Source organism: Biomphalaria glabrata, chromosome 5 (genome assembly GCF_947242115.1).
Source record: "Biomphalaria glabrata chromosome 5, xgBioGlab47.1, whole genome shotgun sequence".
Taxonomy (NCBI): Eukaryota; Metazoa; Mollusca; class Gastropoda; family Planorbidae; genus Biomphalaria; species Biomphalaria glabrata.
In genome coordinates, this window is record NC_074715.1 from 5,432,877 (window position 1) to 5,457,794 (window position 24,918).

A 24,918-nucleotide genomic window follows, 5' to 3' on the forward strand; every position below is an offset into this window, starting at 1 on the left:
CAATACACGTATCAATCCAAAAATTAATAAACCAATTAATTAATTTTGTTTTATATACCAGAAAGGAGATCAACTCTGTAATTTTTAGACAAATTGCAGTTCTTAGCAGTACTTAGATAAGATTTGTTTTTAAACATTATTCTTTTTCTATTGCTTGGTAGAAGTTACTTTCTAATTGGACTTCAGGGGATGGAACGGGTAGGGATATTCACGAACATTATCATAAATAATAAATAGACAGCCTTCAAAATATAGTGCATTTATCACGTAGGAAATCAGCCTATAGTTTAAAAATGTTAAAGGTGATAAACTACTAAATTATATATTTTCAACACGTAGATTCATAAAAAGGGTGTAACATATAATGTGTGTGTTAAATCAAATCTAAAACTTCCAACAATCCACTCCGAGTGACTTTTTCCAATATGATTAAAATATTTTCACACTATGGTAGGCATGGTCATTCGCACAATGTCACGTTTTTATTCATTGTTTTTTTATGCTGAAAAGTTTATTTCATATGATTAGGTTTTGTTACTCTTCTGAGTAAAAGTCGATAATGTATAAGATAATCTATTCCCCTTCTTATTGTATCAATATCTAGCTTTGAATTATTCAGTTCTTGATAAAATTTATTTTGTAATTATATAATACATTTCAATTTGAACTAAACATTTCGTAATGGTAATTTGATCTACTTTATCGAATTATGTCATCTAACAGAAGACGAACACATTCTACAAAGTCTAAGGAACCAACAGAGCGTCAGAAATCATTGTCAAAGAGAGAAACATCTGGTGTTGTTTCTTTGTATACCCGTAAGTTATAAACTAAAGGCAACATAACATTTTATACATCCTCCCATCTTAATAAATAATAGAATACATTTATTCTTATGATATTGATTTTGTTTCTATTCCAGTTCTAATGTCTTGTATTTATTGTAGCTAAAATAAATAAGTTTTTATTTTAAAAAACACTCAATTTTAAGAAATCCTTTAATTTTTAATATCTTTTTTTTTTAACTTCTAGATATACATTTTTTTAAGGAGATATTCATTCTTCTCTAAATTCGACTTTCTTAAAAACTAAATATTTTACAAAGCTTATATCAACTCACTCTGTCTGTCTCTCTGGTAAAGGGTCTGTACACATTCTTAGATCAAGTTGAAACTTTGCACAATTATTCATTGGCATAGACAACACATGAATCAATATTTAGTAAATTAATAAATTGTAAATAAATATTTTGTTTAATACAAAGAAATGGAAATTAATCCTTTAGTATTTGCAGATATGGTTAAACATGTAGAGCTGGGTCCCCTTCTAAAATTATTCAGCTGATTTCTCACACACCCATTCTATGATAAAGTTGAAACCTTTCACAAAAAATTATTGTACATGACGGTACATCAATTACTATATAAATAACCAATTAGTTAGTGAATTATTGTAATTGATTATTTTGTTTATTTTATATCGAATAGTGAGATTGTTGTATTTTATACAAATATATATTAATTAACCTTAATTTTCTTTTTAAAAATGTTTTTTTTTATATTTTGCTTGTTAACATAATTTAGTAACTAGAATTTAAATTAACGTTAGCTTTAAAGACATAAATTATAAAATAGCATGCAATTAAAAACAAATAGAATGTAAAGATATTTTGTTAAATATCCAAACAATATTTACTTTGAAAATTGCAGTTCTATGGTATATAGAAATACATTCACTAAACGTATATTCACCACATTATTGCCCTTAGAAATCGAAGAGTCTCCAATGAAAGAGACGGAGACAAGTACAGACGGAGGCTACATGAATGCAGTTCACACTGAGGATGGCACGTCCATTGCCCTGAAAGATTTCAACATGTTTATGACCACACACAATGAAACATTTTTCAAACAACAGTTTCAGGTAGACTAACAAACTTTGCTATAATTGTTATTCTACTTTTCATTAATGTTTCAAAATAAGATAAAATGCTTTCTATACCATGTCTTTTGCAAAGCAGCTAAGAATGAAGTAAGACGACACATTAACTCATGATCAACTTAACGCCAGTACAAAGAATATGTACTTCAACAAGTAACTGCACCTAGTTAATTGAGACAAATCTAAAATTTACATACTTCTTTTTTTCCAAACGGAAACGAACGTGAAAACTCAGGGCTCTAAAATAACGTAAACACTTTAATGTACAATCAATCACAGTCAATAGTGTATAATTGGGAACAGGTAAAACTGACTGTACATATACTTCACCGTTAGCAAGCGTATCGCAGTATTAACTCTTGTACCACTGTATCAGCCTCTGTACTGGCCTTTCCGACCGTCCTGGACTTGCTCTGGGCTCACCTTTCAGGACTGACTTCATACGCTGGGCTCGTTGTGTCAGACGTGATTATAGATCAAGATCAAAACGTTGTGTCTCATACTCGCGAGATGTATTGAATCTATTCCTCACCGGACCGTCGTAATGTGCCGTACAGAACCACAACGCTTAACCACATTGAACTGAACCAAGCCGTCTGTAGTGTATCGTTTTGACTGTGACACCTTCGCTCTTATGTTTCTAGAAACCGACTAACGATGCTTGACCATTCTGGTTGATCATATGACTATATCTGCGTGAATAAATTGATTAGTGTTCACTTTCTCTAGATGTTTCTTGAAACTTCGCCACTCTTCCTCGTCACTGTTAAACGCTCGTCTAGCGCTGGCCTGGAGGCGATTTGTGTCAGTTGACCATAGACGCCAGAGAGACATTTTTTAGAACGCACAGCTTAAAAAAACTATTCGACAATGTCGACCTTGGGAAGGTACTGGGCTTTGTCCGGGAGGTGGGGTTGTCCACGAAGATCTGACTTATAAATTGTGAACATATAATAGTTACATAAAATTTTTATCGAATTATTAAATTTTTACTACCTTTACTATTTTAACTGTGAATAGAACTTGTTTTTAATGATTTAACTGTATAGAAGTTAGCCCTTGTTATGTAAAGGGAGAGTGATCCTTAAAGGATTACGGGCACAACATGGCCTAAATTGTGTCGATGTGCCTAAACTCAAAACTCAAACTCACACCATTACCATTATATGCATCACAACAGAGTTATAGCAATACTATTTACTGGTTAAACCAAAAAGAACAATCCTATGTTTATTAAAACGAAGCCTATCCTTATTTAGTTGGTAATTGCTTAGGCGAAATTTAATCACGAGGCTACGTAAAGGACACTTCCGATTATATATGAAATTATAAAAGAATGAGTGGGTTTTTTTTTTTGCCATTTATCAATACTTACATTTCTTTTTTTTTCAGTCAATTCCATCCCCTGGCAACGTATCAACAGATTACGCTAACAATATTAGTAACAAACTCAAAAATAGGTACAAAAATATCTGCACATGTAAGTTGTTTGAGAGAATTAAAATGTTTAGCTTGTAATTCCGTTTGATGAGCCTTTTATAAAGACAGATTTAGGCTTTTGAAAAAAATATTGTAATCTATTTTGATTTTTTTTAAAACAAAGGCTAGTTTTGAGCAACTATCTTCTACTTTCCATAACACTCAATCCTATATAAATATATTGCCAAACCAAAAAAATACTCATTGCTTTAATTTCCTACAGCAGTGATGGGCGATCCTTTTTTAGGAGCAAGCAATATCAATCTTCACAACTTAATGAACTCTTTATTTATTTGTGTTTTGTCATAGATCTAGATCGAGAGTAGCACCTTTATTTAGAATAAACCATCTTCAAAAAACGTTTTCTATCCTTCCCCTCCCCACCTCCAAATAAATTAAACGCCCCCACATAATCACACTTTCAATAGGACCTTATATTCACTGTGACAATTTTTAGGACTTTAAATTTTTGCTTTAGAATAAAGACATTATTGTAAATCAAGAACTAGTCGATGTACATAGTATAATTAAGTAGAGCCTTTAAGTACATGAAGCTTCACTATGCCGATGATTGCGCACTGCTAGCTCATAATGAACATGACCTCCAGAAGGCGGTAAAAGAATTTGCATACAATGACGCCTCTTTCGGTCTATCTATAAACCTCGGGAAAACAGAAGTTCCAGAAGTCGCCCAATAAAACATACTCAGCCCCAAGGATCACCATAAACCGACATCCCCTTCATGTGGTAGACCACTTCACATATCTAGTTAGTATAGTGTCAAATGACGCCTCACTTTCAAGGGAAATTGATAACCGTCTGAGACATGGACACTATACAGAAAAAAACTAGGATTTCTTGAGCGCTTCCACCAAAGATGCTTGCGCTCCATCATGGACATACGGTGGCAGGACCGCACTACAAACAGCGATGTCCTTGTAAACGCTGGTATGGACAGTATAGAGGGACTTCTTTTGGTCCAACAGTTGGGCTGGGCAGGGCACGTATCCCGTATGGGAGACAAACGTATGCCAAAGGCAGTCTTTTTTGGTGAGCTAAAAGGTGGTCGACGTAATAGAGGTGCCCCACGGAAACGCTTCAAGACCAGCTTAGGCATCAACTTTCCTTGGCTGACATAGAATAGAGCACCCGGTTGCATGCGGCCTCAGAACAAGACAGCTGGAGGTCACTCATGAAGGCCGCGGGATACACATTTGAGACCAAAAGAAAATCTACTGCCGAGGACAAACGCAGACGGCGAAAAGAAAATCTAAATCAACCACCTGCGGACAATGGTTATGCTTGCCCTGGATGTGGCAAAATATGTAGGTCACAGCTGAGACTGCACAGCCACGCGAAATACTGCATTCCTCACTAATCTTCGGACTCGAAGACTAGCCTTATTATTATTAAGTAAATGAAAGAAAGTTACGTACAAAAAGGGTTAATCAGTGCTTAAGTGAAAGGAATTATTTGTTTTACTTTGAACACAAAAAGGTCTTTCAAATTCATAGTTTGTAGAAATTGCAAATACAATAATCATTGTTGGAAATTTTTAAACGGTGCGGTTTTGATCTCTAAAATGGCTTTGTTGAATTAGACTTCAGTTAAGAAAGAACAGGTTAAATTTTCGTATTCTTCAATGTTTCAAAATCGTATTAAAAACTGGAATTTTTCATTGTAAATGAAATTAAAAAAAAAAAAATATTATTACGAAAATATAGCGGGCCGGATAAAACCTCTACGTGTGCTGTACTTGGCCCACCGGCTGTAGTTTGCCTATCAATGTCTTACTAGGGTTTTAATGAAACCTAATTGAAAGAGATTTCGTTTTTGATTAAAAAAAATAGGCATCTGAACTTTTAAATATTTCTATATTTGAAAATTCCAGATGATCACTCTAGAGTTAATCTAAAAATAGATACTGATAAAGGTGAAGGAGATTACATCAATGCTTCATATATCAGGGTAAGTGCTTACAAAGAACTTTAACAAAAAAACGTACTGGCCACCAATTAATGTAACAACGAGTGGTGGGTCATATTGTTTAGCTGTTTGGATGTTACTTCGGGTTCATGATTTGTGTGGTTCTGTGCACTGTAGAGTAACAATTTTATAATAAATATCCAAAACTTAATAATAAATAACTTCACTTGTAAAATACGCCCTTCCCTCCTCATGACTTAAATACAACTCTCAAATGTCGCGCTTTCACTCTCTCTCTCTCTCTCTCTCACTGAGAGATTTTCCTCGTGCTTTAGGTATGATTTTGGTAGGTGAGTCAAAAGTCAAAACATGTCACAATGAGGTCCTAACGAGGCTGTGACAAGCACACAACCCTGCTTTACGTGATTTTTTATAGATAATTGAGCTGACAGGTCAAAGTTAATCTGATTTGACCCGAAGCAGTTGCTTCAGAATGACAATGAATCTTGGAGGACATCCGAGTCGAGATAGAATTTTCCATAAGCCATCGCGAGACTCACTTTTTCAAATGCTTTTGTGAGATCGATGAATACAGCGTACAAGTCCAGGTTCTGCATTTTTCTTGCATTTGACATTTGACGCAAGACAAAATCATATCTGATGTGCCTCTCAGTCAGTGGCATTTTACGTCTCGAGAGACTATGTTTTCCCTTTTTAACTAAAGAGGCCAATCCTTGATACACAGCTGCGGTCGCAGGTTGGGCATATGTAATCACAGATGCCGTTGTATTTTCACCCTTCTTTCTGCTTCTGTTGTGTGTTCCTTTGCAACCCGTAACCCTTCCTTTATGCTCTCTCTCTTCATGTGGATCTATCCAGTGCAACTTTTTCCCAGCTGCTAGTGTCGATTTTGAAGAGCTTCATGTCGCGCTTGCATACATCCTACCTTCTATTAGATCGCCATATAGAATGTCCTGTGGAAGTCGACCTACTGGTATTCTAAGAACGTGTCCAAGCCAGCCAAGGCATCTACTGCTAATAACAGAGCGGATGTCCTGGCACTCTGATCTTCGTACCACTTCATTATTGGTATATTTTATCTTGCCACCTTATTTTAAAGATCCGCCTTAGGCATCGGAGGTGGAAGATATTCAGCTTTTTATCCTGTCATGAGTAGCTCGGAAACAACACTGACTTTCAGAAAGCACACTGCCTACTAAGGAGTTGGTCAATCTGTTAAGGAGTATGACACTTATATTCACGGTGTTCTCCATTCCAAATCACAAATAGACGTTTTTAACTTTTTTTTGTTTTTTTGCATTTGTATCTAACAAAAGAATAGTTTCTCATTTCATAAGCGTTGATTGTTAATTTAACGCTACTTTAAACATTGTTTTATTTTACTTAAGGGATATAAAGATCAAGTGGAGTTCATTGCCTCACAAGGTAAACACTACATTCTAAACAAACTATTCTATTTATTTCAGTTTATCTAGAAAGCATTAAGGAAATTTTTACTTCACAGTTCATATATACATTTATACTCATTCAGTGCATTTATATATAATGTAAAAATGTAATTGTAACGATAAAATATGTATCTGTGTATATAGTTCCGCAAGGTTGTCAATACCAGAAGTGCTTCCTAATGGCATGCGTTTCAAATAGCCTCTGACAACTAGTCCAACTCCTGGCCTTCACTTGTGGCTTAGATATTGAGTTTGGCGGAACTGGAAGAAAGGGTGAAGGCGAGTAACTGGCGCCTAAACCAGTAAGCTTCAGGAAGGAGGGGCTCGTTAGCGATTGCTGGCTACCCACCTAGAAGATCAAACAAATTCTGAATTCAAACCTCTGCTGCTTTGCAGCTATACCCAATCATGGGAAAGGCTTCGTGAGTCAGCCCTAAGGAAAAATCAGGAGCCGGCAATCCTTAGGAAGTTTGCAGCACTCAGTTCTACACCCTGGCAGAGCATGCGACGACGCTTTCCCCAAACTGTATCGGCCCTTGTCGAACAGCTGGGTGGAGTCGTGTTAGGCTGTGTCTTATGCAGATCAGCTAAGTCAAACGGAGGTAACACTAACGAAATCCAATAACCTAGGCCAAAGGGCAACAGTATAAGTTAATCGACGACGATGGCGAATGTCGAAAAAAAAGTTTAATAATAACAAAGGGAACGTCAAATGTAGTCTCCTAGACATAATATTATATCTAGACTGGATATAGGGAACAAATTCGTATCCGCGATTAATTGATTCACAGACCTAGATATATATAGATAGATTTTTAGGTACGTAACTCTTCTTCATGCTCTAAAACAGTCAACCCAGATCTAGGGAAATCAATCTTTTTTGTCTTAGAAAAGTAGTGCAAACTCATTTCTCAGATTTTTTTTGAATGGGCTATTAATCACAGAACTATATATTCACTCAAATATATGAAACAAAGTCATTTCCTGTTAGTTTCCATTGATAATGTTTCAAAAATCCTATATCGAAATAATTCATAACTATTGATTTTAATCATTTTATGTACATTTAAATAGATTGATTAGCTAGATCTTTGTAGTTTATGTATCTAAAAATTGCAAAATAATAATTATGAGACAAGTACTCTTATTTTTTATGTTCAATCACTAGATTTAATAATTAAATTATGTTACATAGGTTAGGGTTGAAAAAAAAAGACTTAACTTCTTATAACTACTTTCAAAACATCGCCTTGTGTCAACTCACGACATTTTTTGTAGTGTTAAAAGATCTCTATGTCCAGTCTAGATATAATATATTTAGGTCTATGGGTAGTCTGTTTACATTTCGCTATTTTTCCTAAAAGCAGCTTGTTTTTACTAGTCGCGTCATTGTCTATAAGTCAAAACTTTCCCTTTTCTATGAAACAAATAAAAAATTCCTTATTTATATCTACGCTACAGTGTTCAGTGTATATCTATATCTGTAGATAGATAGATAGATAGATAGATAGATAGATAGATAGATAGATAGATAGATAGATAGATAGATAGATAGATATATAGATAGATAGATAGTCCTTCCGTTCAGAAGATCATCTATTTTTAGACAGGAAGTACTGTTTATGCCCGGTATAAAGTAATATGTCAATTCAAGCATCGCTAATTACATATAAACAAACATGGCAATTGTTTTCAATGTATTTATCATAATGATGAACAATAAAACAAACACTATGTGTATTATGAAACTTTCATAAAATTTTAAGAACAATTATAACAGGAAGTTTTTCAGTAATCAATCCTCAGCAACCAATGTATATCTCTTTCAGGTCCCAACAAAACAATTCTGAATGACTTTGTCAGAATGTTGTGGGAACAGAATGTTGAGAAAGTTGTTATGTTAACTAATTTAACAGAAGAGGGAAAAGTGAGTAGTTTGTTATAAAAACTTTAAATGCTATCAGTTATACTTCTTATTTCCTTCACCTACACGAAGGCACCAGAAGCTAACGAAAGGTGCAGATTTAAAAGACTAAAAATTACAGCCTTGAAAATAAAGATTATTATTTTTGGAAACGTACACATAGCTACAAAAAATGAAGATAAAAATAATTGAATTTTACATTACAATACAACTTTACACTCATAAGTATGTTAATTACACATTTTCAGATGAAATGTGAGCAGTACTGGCCCAATGAAGGGAAACTACTCTATGGAGATATCAAAATCAAATTAATCTCTACAGAAACATTTTCCGACTACACTGTCAGACATTTGGAAATGAATAAGGTTTTATAACTTATGACAACTATTTTTATTGTGTTATCAGTATTTAGGAGGCTCGGTTGTTGATTGAGTACACTTTTACATTGACAATGATTGACTTTTATTTAAAAATTTGTACAACTCCTCCTTCCCCACCTATATTTTTTTAGAACTATATTATAACAATATAAATCTAAACTTTAAAATAAACTTTACTGCTCTGATTTGTATGTCCGAAAAAGTATTTGATGAAACTTTTTAAAACATTAAGGCATTGATTTCAAGTCAAAAAAGGCAAATTGCGGCATTTAACATTACAAAATCCTTGCGTTACCCGGTAACCTAGAGATTTAGCAAAAAAGTTTCACAAAAAAGCCAAAATGAATATGGATCATAACAAAAGTTATTTATAAATGTTCATAAATTCTAGATTTCATGCACAGCTGCTATATTAAGTGTCTGAAAGTGACCACTTTAGAAGTTACTTCCAAAGACTTTCTTCCAAGCCAATAAAAGGGCGAATGTTGCTTTAAGCGAAAGCTGCAAAGGAAAACGATTTGACGTCAGCAACTGTTTTTCTAGACTGTAGAGGCACTCAAAAGATTTTGTATTCCACTTGCCTTGTACATTTACAACTAACACAACATAGAAGCAATTTTTCGAATTTTCCGAAATGAGTTCGTGTAAATATTAACTTTTCATGAAAAATTAATCAACCAAGCGAGGTTCGGTCACCAGGTAATATATTCTAAAGACATTTCGTAAAACATAATTTTAACAAGAAAAAAAAAATATTTAAAAAAAAATAGCCTATACAAAGTGCATTTCTATCAATTAGTTTGGATCATTCATGTAATTAAATTTGCAATAGATTTACACCAACAACAAAAGATCTATTCGATTAGAAATATTTGTACCAATCGTTTTTTAGCGCTATTTCATTATTTTAGCTTTCTCACTACGCTATGATCCTATCATTTGTCTGGACCAGTTGGGAAAATAAGAGGGGGGAGAAAGAAAGGGACGTCTGGGTGAATTTTACAGCAATCACTTTTTAAAAGCATTTATATAGTAGTTGTATTTAATTCACTATCTACTCTTATTAAAACTTTGGTCACTAATGCTGCCTTTATTCATGTAAATAATAATGTATGAAATACAAACACTGAACTGTACCCAGACTAAAAGTACAAATTTAATCTTTTTTTTTTCCCCAGAAAAATGAAGGTACGCACCTTTTAAAACAATATCATTTCCACGCCTGGCCAGACAAAGGTGTCCCCGAAGCTCCATGGAGTCTTTTAAATTTTGTACATAGAATATCATCACACACATCCTCACATTATGTTGTTGTCCACTGCAGGTAAATTTCGTATGATTATTCTTTCATAAAGATTTAATATTCTTAAAGCAATGAATAGTAATTTAGTAAAACTTATTAAAATTGGCTGCGCAAGACCTAAATTTTATGTGTTGAAAGATATTTGTGAGGCCCTTTTGTGGCACAAAAATATCCATGAAGAATTGTTTAAAATTAAATAAACATACATTTACTTCTTTAATTCTATTTTAGGCCTGATTCACCTTTAGAGGTAATATCGGCTTTAAAGATTAAACTGCCTTTTGCGACCCTTTATATTTCTTACATTATTTTGTTTCATTTTACTTTTGAAATGATTCTTTTCAGAATATATGAACGCAAAATCCAAAAATATTAATGCCTACAATATCAGCACTGTTGTTGTCATAGTATTGCGTTAGTTGAATATTCTTTGATTAAGTTTTCTATTACTGTGTCAATAACCTTATGATAAATGACAAGTTGGACATTAAACCATTTTATTGTTCATTTCAGAAAAAAAAAGAATAACCACTTCATCGATGTAATTAGCTACTATAAATATAAGTTAGAGTGTTCAATTTTAAAAAGAAAATAGATACACAACTTATATTAATAGATACACTTTCTAAAAGCAAAGCCTCTCTAATTGCAAGCCGTTGACAGTCGTCTACACCTTGCGCCATCTCTGTACATCCATCTTATAAATAGCTATTTACATTTCTGTTTAACTCTCTATTCATATTACTTTCTGTTGATTTAGTGCAGGAGTTGGCCGAACTGGCACATATATAGCTATTCACAATGTATTGAGACAAGCCAGGGAAACGGAAAAGTTGGAGTTTTTCAAAACAGTGACCAAATTAAGAGAGGACCGAATTTTGATGGTTCAGACAGCAGTATGTTTGGTTTTAAATTAATTCATGAATTCTTCTCTTTGTTTAATAATTCTCTTAAAATCGTATACTTCTGTTTTTATTTAAATTAAAAAATCCAGTTTAAGTTAAAATAATTTTTATCATCATAAAATCCACTATAAAATGTGTTATTGTGTATTCCTTCAGCTCCAGTATGAGTTTTTACACAAAGCCGTTCAAGCAGCTTTACTAACTGTTGACAGAACTGTCAGAATCGATGATCTCCGAAACAAGATGGAAAGAAACGTCTTGAAGCTTGCAGGTATAGATGCAGAGTTTAAGGTAAAGTCCATTGCGAGAATGTTTTGGTTTTGAATATTAGCCTTTATAAGCAATATTTTCATCAAATCATTATCATCATCATCAAACTCCATTTGAGTAAAGGCTTGAGAGGCTCAAATCCTCTCTTCCAAAAGCCCTGCTGTTTTGCGTAGTGCATACATGTCACATTTTCATCAAAAAACTTTGAGAGTATTTCTATATGTTAAGACAAAATACGTTGATTGATTTAATTTTTTAATTTTTAAAAAATGAAAAAAAAAAAGTTAGTGGTGGCCAACGTTGAGTTTAGACTGACATCTAGAAAACAAAGAGTCATCGCTTCCATTGTTTTATTCCATATATTTATTGTATTGTTGATGTAATTAGAAATGTGCATTTATGTTGAAAAAAAAACAACTATACAAGGCTAACTCTTTGGTGTACCCAGTGTCCAGAAGAAAGGAATGGGAAAAAAAACTATAGGCCTAATTATAAAGGTTTAGGTCAATTTTTGTATCATTTTTAGCACATCAAAATCAAATTTTTCTAAACTTTTTCCTTCTTAGCACAAAATAATGTAAATATCGAAGAAGCATTTGACTTTCATTCTAGGACTTAAATTAAATTTATTTTGTAAACAAAAGGGCAACTAACTAAAGATAATAAATAAGATTGGGTAGGAAGATAAACTATCACCATTTGGACATTGTAAATTTATAGCACATTTTTGTTTAATACAGTTGGCAACAGTGAAGTTCAATTAAGCGTCCTTGTTTAGATCATTAGTTCTATGGGAATGGACGATGTTGTGCAATGATGTGGCCCGTTACACACATGTCAAAAACGTATATGACACCACAGCTGAAATAAGTTGGCCACCAAAATAATTTTAAAAAACTATTCATTTGCTCTTTTTTACAATTGCTCTATTTAGCTGCTAAATTTTATCAGTAAAAAAAGAAAGCCTAGGCGGACAAGGTTCTCGAAAACATCTCTAATGATTTTCCATAAATTTGAAAGTTTATGTATATCTTTAGGGAAAGAATGAATGACTAATTGGTTTCAATTGAGACACATCGGTTTGAGCGTTATAATTTTTCAAAGTATAATTAAAATTTAATTTAATTTTGTCTGGAGGACTAGACATTCTATACCTTGAACACACGTACCTCAGCGGGTATTCTCGTGGTCTAGAAGCAAAGTACGCTTGAACTTGGCCTGGCTTGGCTACTTGTGATGGGGGCTCGAGGTTTGACACCCGACTCAAGCAGTGTTGTGTTATTAGCCTAAAGGTAGCACGGAAAAACCTTCTCCCAGAAACCCGCTCCCCCCAATAGTCCACAAATGAGATTGGACCATATTGCTCTGGGCATGCTATAAGCATGAAAGAAGCGCTATATAAAAGCTATAATTTAATTATTTATTTATTTATTTATAGGAATTGTATAAACTCTCAACATGTGACTAACAGGTATTTTATTGGAGGTGGGGGAGGGGGAAAACGAGGCGGGGTAAAATATTGTGTTTTTTTTTATCTATCATTCCTTACTTATTAAGAGCAAAGTAATATAATCATTATTACAAAAAGTGATCAGCTTCATCAAAAGGAGAAATTGTCTTTTAAAAAAAGATATTTTTAAAATTTTATTTGATTACCGGTTACTAAAAAATTAAAAGTATTTGTTGACATTATATTGTGATGTAATCAATTTATAACATTTCAAATAGATAAATAAGCTGTTTCAGTTTTATATTCCTATACAAAACTATTAATTAAAAATGATGTTTTTCTATCACTTAAATATTTTTTTCTTGATATAGGCTCTGTGTAGCGTTTGTAGCATTGTTAACAGTCAAGGAACAAACGAATACAACAGGGAAACCCAGGAAGAAGTTTACCAAAATACACAGCTTTTATCTCAGCAAGAGAAAAACAGATTTCCGTCAATACTACCAAGTATTTTCAAGCAATTTTAGTTTAAACTATTAGGTGTCGATTTTGACTTAAATTCAATGTCAAGAAATCGAAGGAAAGATAGAAATAAAGTGCTTATCCATTTACATTATGTCACAAAAGCATTATGGGATACAATTAAGGTTAAAGCAAACATAACTATCATGATATAATGTTATCATGACTAATTCGTCATGACTAAAAAAATATCATGGCATAAGATTATAATGATAAAAGTTATAGTGACTTTAAGAGCACTCGGGACCGCAGAATAGAGACATATTTAACATAATTATATTTATTGTTATCGTGGCTAAGCATCAAATTTTTTTTTCCAATTCACAGTAATCTTTAAATGTTGATCTGTTCTTTATAAAACGGTTAAAAGTGCCCCAAAGGACATTTAGGAAAAATATATTTTTAATGTATTTCGTAAATAATCATAGATATGAACTTTTCTTCTCTTTCAATAGTCATGAAAACATTTTTTTGTCTCATAAAGTATTTCATTATTTATACCTACAGAACGCCAGTACAGACCTCATCTGGAGAGTGACAATAATGTATACGAAGATTATATTAATGCTGTGTTTGTACCGGTATGAGCACATTACTTGCTGATGATGATGCTTCTTTAGGTTCAAATAGTTGCTTTGTATTTTTTTTTTTTACAAAACTTAGAGGCTGTTCGTAGATGACGTCACGCTCTAGTGGGGAGGGTGGTTTGAGAAAATGTGACAAGGGGGAAGGGGAGGTTAGCGATTTTGTGACGTCACAAATTTTAAATTCAGAAAAAAACACAAATAAAATATTTTTTTAATCTTCAAAAATCTTCGAAAAATAACATTTTTTAGGTACTCATTTCAACATGAACTTCTCAGGTAGTTTTATTCTCAAATAAAAAGCATTGAAAATATAGAGATATTTCAGTCTTGTTTAAGGACTTCAACTGATCTAGATGCAGCTAGTTTGCCACGTGACACAGCCTAGTAAAACTAGATGCAGCTAGTCTGCTACGTGACAAAGCCTGTTAAATCTAAATGCAGCTAGTCTGCTACGAGACACAGCCTGTTAAAACTAGATGCAGCTAGTCTGCCACGTGACAAAGCCTGTTAAATCTAGTCTGCTACGTGACACAGCCTGTTAAAACTAGATGCAGCTAGTCTGCTACGTGACACAGCCTGTTAAAACTAGATGCAGCTAGTCTGCCACGTGACACAGCCTGTTGTGATGGGGGCTCGAGGTTTGACACCCGACTCAAGCAGTGTTGTGTTATAACCTAAAGGCAGCACGGAGAAACCTTCTCCCAGAAACAAATCTAGATGCAGCTAGTCTGCCACGTGACAAAGCCTGTTAAAACTAGATGCAGCTAGTCTGCCACGTGACAAAGCCTGTTAAAACTAGATGCAGTTGGTCTGCCACGTGACAAAGCCTGTTAAATCTAGATGCAGCTAGTCTGCTACGTGACACAGCCTATTAAAACTAGATGCAGTTAGTCTGCCACGTGACAAAGCCTGTTAAATCTAGATGCAGCTAGTCTGCTACGTGACACAGCCTGTTAAAACTAGATGCAGCTAGTCTGACACGTGACAAAGCCTGTTAAATCTAGATGCAGCTAGTCTGCCACATGACACATCCTGTTAAAACTAGATGCAGCTAGTCTGCCACGTGACAAAGCCTGTTAAATCTAGATGCAGCTAGTCTGCCACGTGACAAAGCCTGTTAAAACTAGATGCAGCTAGTCTGCTACGTGACACAGCCTGTTCAAACAAATGCATCTAGTCTGCCACGTGACACAACCTGTTAAACTAGATGCAGCTAGTCTGCTACGTGACACAGCCTGTTCAAACAAATGCATCTAGTCTGCTACGTGACACAGTTTTTATGTTTTTCTTGTTTTACGTTAGCATGATTGTTTATTTGTTTTTTCATTTTAAAATAATTTCATTATTGTCTCTCGTAACACATAATTTTTCAGTTTAATCTTTCGTCCCGTTAGGATTCCAGATATAATACCGTTATATGGCGTTTCATTGCAACATTATTCAGAAGATGTTGCCAAACATATAAACCTGGTGGTGGCACAAATGGGGGTAGTGGCGTGAGTGTAGTCAGCCGACGCAAATTGCCCCAGGCCAGCGCTAGACGAGCGGTCAACCGTGACGAGTTACGACGGTCAGCCGAGACGAGTGTCAACATGACGGTTCGGGAAGGATCGGCGTCGTGAACAGAGCTCAGGTGCGTCACGAGGGATGTAGTCATGTGACGAATCTAGAAACGTCGAGCGATGTTCTGTTTGGTTCTAGAAGGCCCTTAGGGACCCTATATAAAGAGCGGAGTTGTCGCAGTTCAGAGCCCGGTTCACTACAGTCCGGTCGACTAATGCACAGTTCAGTGTGGTTCAGCGGTGTGGTTCTGTACGGAGCATTACGACGGTTCAGTGCGGAGTACTATCAAGTACAGTTGAGACGAACGGCGTCTTGATCTTGGTCTGTGATCGAGTCCGACACAACGAGCCCAGTGTGTGTAGTCAGTCCTGAACTGTTGAACCCAGTGCAAGCCCGGAACGAGACGGAGAGGCCAGAGCAAGAGTTGATACGGCGATACGGTGTTATCGGAGAGATATTTTTACAGTGTACGTGTTGCCAATTGTACAGTATTGGCTCAGATTTATTCAACTATTAAAGTGATACGTTACTTTGGAGCCCTGAGTTGTCAAGTTCTTTAAGTTGGTGGTGTAAGGTGCAGTTTGCAGAGAGCCTGGATAGTGAGATTCGTAACAATAGCAAGACTTTATTACATAAGTCTACCAATTTTGTATCTATAACTTTTCACTTCTTTTATTTTTTTAAATTCTTTTATTTTAGTCCAAATTAGCAAATAATACATTTCAATATAAACAATTAACAAATTCATACATTTTAGCTTCAGTACTGATAGTACTATAGAGATGGCTCTTGTAATAGAGAAAATTTATTTTATTCTATAGACTATTTTACACTGTTCGTGAAACTAAAAGTTTTAACTCTTGATAATCAAACTTGAAAATTGAGATAAAACAGAAAGTGATTGCCATTAACTTTATACTTTTTGCTTCTGCTGTCAGGGATTGAAACAAAAAGATCAACATTTCTTGACCCAGTTGCCAATGCCTGGTACAGTAGATGACTTCTGGAGATTGGTTATACAGTATAACGTAACACTTATAGTAGACTTTGAGTTTGAGAAGCAGAAAGATGATTCGGTAAAAAAAATACGTTTAAAAAATATATTTGGTTTGTCTTATGTGTTGATGGGTTTTCCGTGTTTTTTGAAAATTTGGTCCAAATCATTCTAGAATGTTAATGATGTCCAGTAAAAGGAAGACATCTCGCCCGCCCTCCAAATTTTAAAGTCTCATCTACCCACGCAGGCATTCGTCTAAAGTGTCAAACAAGAACAAGAAAAACATCAAAAATACTTTTTTTTTTAAAGACAATACCTTCTTTCTGTAATACCTTCTTTATCCAGGTTCCTGGATCTAAGTTCCATGAACTTCTGACTTGAATTGAGGTTTTGTAAAAAGTGATCACCTTTCTTTTTACATTTACCATTTCAAGACCTGCTAAGTTACATAGCTTGTGTGTTTACACGTATAAATGGGGATCTTAGGTTCAAAATGTTAATAAAAGTTTAAATTTTGATTTTTTCATTTATAATATAAGTACAAACACTTTTCAGACTATTGCCAACTATATACCAACTGAACCAAGTAAAGTATTTCAAACAGAACTGTTTGAGATAACAAGTCACAGTTACAAACAGACATTGGTGTGGGATGAACAAAAGTTGACAGTCTGTCATGTTGATCAAACAGTAAGTATATATTTTGTAAACATAAATAAGCGTTCTATTTTTGTGAAAAGAAAAACAAAACAGAAAATATTTTTTTGATCTAAATTTCACATTTATATTGACTTTTCAATATTATTAAGCTTAGTGTAAAGGCTAGAATCTGTCTAGCACAAAATATTTGGCATTGAATGTGGGTCTTTCCTATGCCTATATTTCCCAACTTCTAGTGTCATGTCTCCTGCCCTCTATGAGATAACTGTACAATATATTCTTTTGAAGTCAGCCCTGTATATACCTAAACCAGCCAACGCTACCACTACAAATAATAATGCGGCTGTATTATCACTTCCCTCTTGGCATGTGGATCAGGTTTTATTAGCTACACAGACGTGTTCTACTTGCACACAGGCCCGATACATACACAAAATTATTTTATAGACTTTTTACAAGATTTAAGTTTCCCAAGAAGTTTTAATTATAGATCTAAATAAAAACCATTAATTTCATTTTTTTTACAAAGCTTATATCAACTCACTCTGTTTGTCTGTCTGGTAAAAAGTTTGAACATGTTTTTTCTCCCATTTCCCATTCACGGATCAAGTTGAAATTTTATTGTTCATTGAAACTGTCAAGACATGAATCAATAAAAAATCAATCAATTAGTTAATTAATTGTCGGTATTTAATTATTTTGTTTGATATCGAAATAAGGAGAATAAATGGTATTTATTGAGAGATGTGGATGTATATATGGATTTAATCCCCTAACTACGTTTTGACACATTTTTTTCTCCCACTTCCCATTCTCGGATCCAGTTGAAATTTTGCATAATTATTCATATGGCAATACACGAATCAATAAAAAATTAACCAATCAATCAATCATTTAATTCTGTTTTAATTCCGTTTTATATAGCAGAAAGGGAGATAACCCGTTAATTTTCAGATAAATGGTATTAGTAAGCGGTTCTTTCTCTTAGATAAGCTTTGTTATTAAAAAGTATTCTTTTTTTTCAATTGCTTGTTTTTCTTTTGTCTCAACTATTAGAAACAGGTCAAGCACGAGGTACTTCACATCAGAGCTGGCATTACAGATTTGAATACAAAGAAATGGGTTCAGCTCATCAAACACCTTCAGGGGTTCAATGTCACTGGAGGGAAAGTTGCCTTCCTTTGCAGGTAAAGACTTACTGAAGACACATATTATAGATGTCTTTTAGGTGCGGCAACAGAGTTAAATGCAAAAATAAAACAAATCGCTAAATATTTTTATAACTAGAGTCGCTATGTGCTAGATATAATTCTTATTGCCACATTGATATCAGAAAAAATCTACCCACGCCACGTATGCGGCCTGACTTCGAGTTCATAGGATATGAGAAATGTGCTCAATTTCAATCACGAAGGAAGATCTATATCAAACAGACTTATCCATTTCAAATACAATTTATCAGCTATTGTCAGGTATAACAAATCCTTTTGTAATTAAAAGAAATAAGACTAATTAGGAATAGACATTTATTGCATATAAGTTTCGATTTTCTAAGTTCCGAATAGAACAAGAAGGTTTGCATGTTGTTTTTACATTGGCAAACAAAATATTCAAATTATTATTTATGAGGCTTTTGTTAAAAAATAATGAAAATGTATCGGTAATTATTGTGTTGTTAAAGGAATCAAAACATGAACAACGTGTTGGATGCAATTCAGGCTGCCTGACAAAAGATAGACCACGTCACAAAGAGATTAGAGACAGGGTTACTACAGTGATTGGACCCCACGATGACCTACTAACTAGTGTAAAAATAAACGCAAACTAAAGCTCTATAGCAATCTAACAAGGTCACAAAGACCTTTCCTTAAGGAACAGTACCAGGCAAAAGAAGAAGAGGCAGAAGCGATGGTAAGACGGGCCTGCGATTAAAAGCGATTCTATCCAAGGAAAAGACAGAGGAATAGAGAAATAGGGTCAACAAATCTTGCCTGGTGTCTCAACGGTCTAACAGACTAAGGGATAGGTGAAGGCGATGGAACATAAGAAATCTTCTTTACAATGTGTATAGAGACATCAGTTATATCTTACACGGAGGCGCGATGGCTGAGTGGTAAAGTGCTTTTCGTATGAACCGAGATCCGGGTTTCGAATCCGGGTGAAGATTGGGATTGTTAATTTCGGGTTCTTCGGGCTCCTCTGAGTCCACCTGACATTAGGTGGATAAAAGTCGTTGTGCTGGACACATGACACCCTCGTTATCCGTAGACCACAGAAACAGATGACCGCAAAGTCTAAAATGGTAACGTTTTACTTTATTTCTTACTCATCTTGGACTAGTACATGTTCTAGTTTGGAAGTCTTAGAATTTGTTTTTTAGAGGCCCCCAAAAGGGGAAAATACGCTATTAGTTTTGTGCGAAATGTCTGCCCGTCTGTCCCGTTTAGATCTCGTAAACTAGAAGAGATATTGAAAATCCGACTTCACAATATTTTAGACCATTCAAAGTTCTGATGCAACGGCTACTTTTTTTTTTCCTGAAAGCGAAATTTCTAATTTTTAAAATCAATTATGCAAGCAGTTTTTTATAAGAAAAAGCTAATTAGTATGCATTATATGTTAGACCTAGTTTAAGACGAATAGTAATCTTATAAACATTACTTTCGTGAATTTTTTTTGTTTAAAATAGAAATTTTTTTTTTTTTTTTTTTTTTTTGAGGATTCGAATATGAGATTGAGCCTTTTCAAAACAATTAACTTATTTAGTTCGAACTGAGGGTCCCGGGTTCGAATCCTGGTGAAGACTGGGATTTTCAACTTCGGAGTCTACCCAGCTCTAATGGGTACCTGACATTAGTTGGGGAAAAGCAAAGGCGGTTGGTCGTTGTGCTGGCTACATGACACCCTCGTTAACCGTAGGCCACAAAAACAGATGAACTTTACATCATCTGCCCTATAGACCACAAACTAGTTAGGCCAGGTTCACATCTAACTTTACATTCACTTTCACGTATCCTTTGATCTGCGGGACGGTTGGGGCACTACACAAGATCTGTTAACCTTCTTTCTCCATTCGTATCTCTCATTTGTCTTTGATATAATTTCATTCGGATGTTCTTTCTGAAAATATTGAAGCCTACCTGGGTGGACCACTGGTCGTGGGGTTTGCGCGCTGGACTGTCGTTTGGATTTATCGACGATCGAAGGTTCAAACCCTGCCTCCCCCGTCGTCCTGCGGGAGGTTTGGACTAGGAAGTAAACTATCTTCAACTCTGAAGGATTATCCGAATTATGTAAAACATTTTACTTCGGGGGCCGATTTTGAGTTTGTGTTTCCACACAAACTTCTCTTTTGTAACCTTGTTTATTTTATTTTATTTAAAATGAAACAACTTTGAAGATGGCACGAACATTTATCGTTGTTTAAAAAAAAATGACTATAATTGTATTGATTTATGCATTTTACCCTTGCAGAAATGGTGCCAGCTTCAGTGGCTTGGCCTGTGCATTGTGTCTCATGATTGAAAAACTGGACACTGAGTCCTGTGTGAATATTCCTGTCATCGTTGGATCACTCAAGTTTATAAGACCAGAAGTTATAGCCTCAGTGGTAAGTACATAGCTACTGTGGCAAGTACGTAGCCACAGTGGTAAGTAGGTAGCCACAGTGGTAAGTACATAGTTACAGTGGTAAGTACATAGCTACAGTGGTAAGTACGTAGCCACAGTGGTAAGTACATAGCCACAGTGGTAAATACATTGGGTATTCACCTAGTGTTAATGCCCGGAGATTGGTTTGTAGCTCCGAACAGTAAAAGTAAACCAGTAAAGTCGTATTTAATTCTTAGTGTACAACTTGAAATAAACATGTACAACACACCAAAGAAATACTCGTCAGTTTTGTTCCATGTCTCTTACTTGATCTTCCTTCTGCAACGGTTACATATCAACTCGTGTTTTCATTAGCTTCGGGCAGACGGAACTCGTCAGCCTAGGGCTTAGGGAGATAACCTCAAGGAAACATTATGTGAAGACCCAACATCTTCTTGGACTGAGGTGGTGCCAAATGTAATGCGAAGAAAGGTCGAGAGATGGAGTGTGACGCATGGGAGAACCATAATCTCTTGAACTAAGTCACTTGAATGCGCACTGGAAAAGAAAAACTGGTGCTGCTAAAATGTGGCTAAAACAACACAGGAGACAAAATGTATGGTTGGTGTAATGTATGGCCTCTAGGGTTGTCTGGGGGTGGGAGAAGTCTTCACGCCTCACTGATCAAATACTACCCGCCTCAACTTGGGCATCCTCCAGTCAGGTGCTGATCTGCTACAGCCTGTCTGCTATAATGGGTATTTAGAGCTTAGTTTTAAAATGACAAGTATGCTGATAACATGGGACTGTTATATTTTCTTTCAAATCTCAGATTATTTTTAAAAACTTAATTTTCAAGATTTAATTGTAAATGTTGTGGATAAATAAACATTTTTTCTCTGTTTTTCTGTAATGGGAATATCATTTGACCAAAATACCAAACTTCTATTCACGTTTTTCATGTAATCTTATAAGGGGATACAAACTCAGTGACGAAATTTAATCCAGAAAATATTATTTTAAAAAATCGTAGGCTACAGAGCTTCAGTCACTATTAATTCACTAAGCAAAGAAAGGTAGAAATAGAGATAATTCAATATGAAGTTGTTAGGACAGCAGCCGAGAAGCAGATCTATATCTCCGTGACCTAGTGCGTCCTGTCTTCACTGCAAAGATAGTCGATAGCCAACTTCTCTAAGTGGTTGTGTTGCATTATTCAATGTTTAAATTAAAATGTATAACATTTTTTCTGAAACTTAAATTTATTTAATATATTAAAAAAAAAAAAAATTTTATCACAATTTTCTCCCGACAGAATTACCTTATCAAAAAAAAGACGTATGATCTTTTAAACACATATTTTTTTTATTCTAAAAGTATAAGTAAAAAAGTAAATGCGAGTTGATATCACATTAAAAACAGCCCCAGGCTGTTCTTATATCATTATTAATGAGGTTTTTTCTTCACATCCTGACAGAGCCGGCCTTACTAATTGCGTGGCCCAATTAAATGGATGCTTGCGAGGCCCCTCTTCTATTTTTTTTTTTACAATAACAACTATTACTATTAATTAAATCATTATACAACATGTATTATACAAAATATTGATGAAGCAACTCAAATGCTATGTTAACGCTTTAAGTTCTACACCCTTAAAAGCCTGTGAAAGAGTCATGACTGAGAGCGATATATGGTAGACCTGCCAGGCGCGGGGCCCAATCGGTAAAACTCACTTTAAAAATATTGCCGTGTCAACAGTTTGCGTTCAATACCAAACTATCCTGGTTATAGACATTCTGTGACCCAATGTTTGCTATTCGATTAATATTGTACCCTTACTACAATGGTACCCAATCTTTGACCTAGGGGTCACAATTTCTGAAACATGTCTCAAATAGCCGCATCACAGCCACCAAAGTCCTTGACTGGAATGCAACTGATCTTCATTTTCAAGTTGCAAACGTTTTGAGTGACTAGATGGCATCTTGTAATTTGTTACAGATAAGGCCCACGGTCCAAATTTAGGTGTCACTAAATTACAACCAAACCATTTCAACTTGTGTATTTGCCTCTTCAGGCTGACTACAGACTTCTCTATGAGGTATTAGAGAGATACAGTGAAACATCCAGCCAATACACTAACGTAGGGGACAAGTTTCTCAAAGAAATGTTGTGACTCAGTCTGTGATAGAACTATAGTGTTGGGCAATCTGTTTTATATTCTTAGTAATTTATTCTTCATTTTGTATTTATATTAATGTTGTGTTTTTATTTTTTATAATTGTTCTTTACATGTAGGCTACAATGCCAGTTAATAGAAATATAAAAAAAAAAACATAATGGTTGTTGAACTATATTGTTGGGCAATCTGTTTTATATTCTTAGTAATTTATTCCTCATTTTGTATTTTTATATGAATGTTCTGTTTTTATTCTTTAGATTATTTTTTTGAATAACTCTATTAGTTCAGATCTGTTATATATGTATTTTGTATCTAGTAAAGAGAAGAGAAAGGCCCATTAAATTGTAGGCATATTTAATTGTTGTTTACATTCCTTGTATGCATTAGCAACAAAGTGCAAACCTGTTCATCAAATTTTTAAGCGATAGACTTTTTTTTTTTTAATATAAATACTAGTTTTAGCCTACTATAAAGCCTTGATTTTTAGATGCTGTGCTGACTTAGTTGTTTATATCATAATTAACTTTCGGCAATTAATAAACTATTTGTAGACCAGGAAAAAAATTTCTTTGTTTACTTCCATATGACATACGTTAGATGTGTACGTCGTTTGTTACAATGTTTGTTTTCAAAAATTCAGATGTTCATATTCATATTAGAATAATTAGTGGCATCCAGGGGCGGACTAGGTGTCTAAATCGGCCCTTGCATTTCTATACAATCCAGCCTCCAATTTACATGTCATATGAGGGGCACTGAATGATGCATATCCTCAAAATTATTATGCTAAGTTTGATAATGTGAGGAAAACATAATGCATTTCAATTTGTAGGTAGCGTGCATGGTTAGCTATATGAGCAATTTCCTTAATAATTTTTAAGCTATCTGGTAGGTCTATTACCCAATGACCCAACCCCAACACATGATTTTGATAATAAAACTTCCCTTTCGATATAAAATGTAAAGCATACTACAGTCAATTAATTCCAAGAGCGTATTCAAGAGAAGTTACACATTTCTACCAGTGGCGGGCTCATTTAATAAAGTACAGTGAATAGTCATCTGCCGAAATTGAAAAACACTAAATGTGGCTCAACAAATATGGCTAAGACAGAGTTTAAGAGTCAGTTATAGAGATTGGGTCTAAATCAAGGAAATTCCATGCCGAACCAGGAGTCGACCCCTTAGTAAAATTGTGACAGAGCGTCGCATGAGGTTTGGGGGACACATTCTCCGACAAAATGAATTACGCATAATAAGAGTTGCGATGACATCCTAGTACACACATTCATGGAGGTCCTTAGAACAGGTGGGAAGAGGCTTTAGACATTAACAGTGACAGATTTTTGTGGAAACAGCTTGACGGCAAATGCGCCGAACGACGCGGGAAGGTCTAAGTCATAATAGCACATTAGGTTTTTGAAATCCGACTATTTAATAGCAGGAAAATACATTTTGTTGGCTTTCAATACCAGAAATAGTGCTTGGCGGCGGGGCTTCGCCTCGCGCTGGGGGAGCTGCTAGTGATCCCCCAGACCCCCTTTGCTAGCTATGGCTATGAGTCAACAATCTTTCCACTAACTACAGGAAGAGCAATACACGGGCACAATAAACGTGTTCCGAAAGAATGAATGGTCAGAATGTAATAAAGATTATGTACACACACACACACATACATACATACAAATATTTTTTTCGCGGGGGGGGGGCGTCGAGAAAAATCCCCCCTACCCCCCCCCCCCGAAAAAGAATCCTGGCTACGTCCA

General features: G+C 34.9%; 1 protein-coding gene across 1 annotated transcript in view; it reads left to right on the forward strand.

Moving 5' to 3' along the window:
- The window catches only part of LOC106074541 (receptor-type tyrosine-protein phosphatase epsilon-like), a 58,396-nt gene extending 35,091 nt beyond the window's left edge, over positions 1-23,305 (forward strand). The window contains exons 15-31 of the mRNA XM_056028664.1: positions 724-818; positions 1,769-1,923; positions 3,334-3,421; positions 5,312-5,388; positions 6,756-6,792; positions 8,645-8,742; positions 8,988-9,107; positions 10,301-10,446; positions 11,186-11,321; positions 11,487-11,621; positions 13,422-13,557; positions 14,080-14,153; positions 16,661-16,798; positions 17,275-17,409; positions 18,436-18,566; positions 20,854-20,989; positions 23,048-23,305. Of these exons, the coding sequence (XP_055884639.1) occupies positions 724-818; positions 1,769-1,923; positions 3,334-3,421; positions 5,312-5,388; positions 6,756-6,792; positions 8,645-8,742; positions 8,988-9,107; positions 10,301-10,446; positions 11,186-11,321; positions 11,487-11,621; positions 13,422-13,557; positions 14,080-14,153; positions 16,661-16,798; positions 17,275-17,409; positions 18,436-18,566; positions 20,854-20,989; positions 23,048-23,146 (1,936 nt within the window). The 3' untranslated portion in view covers positions 23,147-23,305. The remainder of the gene's footprint in view (positions 1-723; positions 819-1,768; positions 1,924-3,333; positions 3,422-5,311; positions 5,389-6,755; positions 6,793-8,644; positions 8,743-8,987; positions 9,108-10,300; positions 10,447-11,185; positions 11,322-11,486; positions 11,622-13,421; positions 13,558-14,079; positions 14,154-16,660; positions 16,799-17,274; positions 17,410-18,435; positions 18,567-20,853; positions 20,990-23,047) is intronic.
- The last annotated feature ends 1,613 nt before the right edge of the window (positions 23,306-24,918 follow it).